The sequence below is a fragment of the Loa loa genome, assembly GCF_000183805.2.
Source record: "Loa loa unplaced genomic scaffold supercont3.4308, whole genome shotgun sequence".
Classification (NCBI taxonomy): domain Eukaryota; kingdom Metazoa; phylum Nematoda; class Chromadorea; order Rhabditida; family Onchocercidae; genus Loa; species Loa loa.
The window spans coordinates 1-787 of record NW_018112484.1 but is presented as its reverse complement, the minus strand read 5'-3'; the positions used below and the strand labels follow the sequence as shown (position 1 = coordinate 787).

General features: G+C 35.7%; 1 protein-coding gene across 1 annotated transcript; it reads left to right on the top strand.

The window, feature by feature from the left end:
* Positions 1-301: 301 nt before the first annotated feature.
* On the top strand, positions 302-773 carry LOAG_19271 (zinc finger protein; the record flags this gene model as incomplete). The annotated part of the gene is made up of 1 exon (XM_020451923.1): positions 302-773. A coding segment is annotated over one exon (471 nt), but the record flags the coding sequence as incomplete, so codon positions are not given.
* Positions 774-787: the final 14 nt, after the last annotated feature.

Below are 787 nucleotides of genomic sequence, written 5' to 3'. Positions count from 1 at the left end.
ACAGTAGACGATGTTGTTTTGTTTCTTATAAACAACTATTCGGCACATTAGTAAATTTGAATATTTTTTTTTCAGAATTGGCAAGAAATCATTTTTATCATAATGCATTCAATCTGTTTCATCTTATTCCTCTTCCAACTGAGTGGCACTCAAATTATTGTAAGTTCATTTGAAGTTAAAAAAATAAAAGGTAGCGCTGCAATATTTTTATAGTTTTAAAATTTTAGCGCAATTTAAAATTGATAATTTCATATAATTTGAGGAGCCACAAATAGAACCGTTGGATTTGTCATTGCCAAGAATGATCGAGGGACGGATTGGACCATCAAATCTATCAGTGCCAGAAGTGAGTGGGGGACAAGTGAAACTCAGTGAAACTGCTCAAGATGACGCAAGATTATCGAACTTATCAGTTAAAGAAGCCAGTGAAGAACAAACATGTATAGGAATAAAACCGAAGAAATTATGGTTCAAATCGTATCAAAAGGAATCATCCAAACAGGAAGAACATACGGGTCAGGATGACGCAAGATCACTGAACTTGCCAATTCAAGAAGGGAGTAAGGAACAAACAGGAATAGAAAGGAAAAGGAAAATATCAAGAACTGATACGACTCGCACAGGTGAGAAGCGGTTCAAATGCGATATATGCGAAGAAAAATTCACTCGAAAAAGGGATCTGGTTGTACATAATATAACTCACACAGGTGTGAAGCCGTTCACATGCGATATATGTGATAAAAGATTCACTCGAAGTGATTATGCGCTTGAACATGAAAGGACTCAC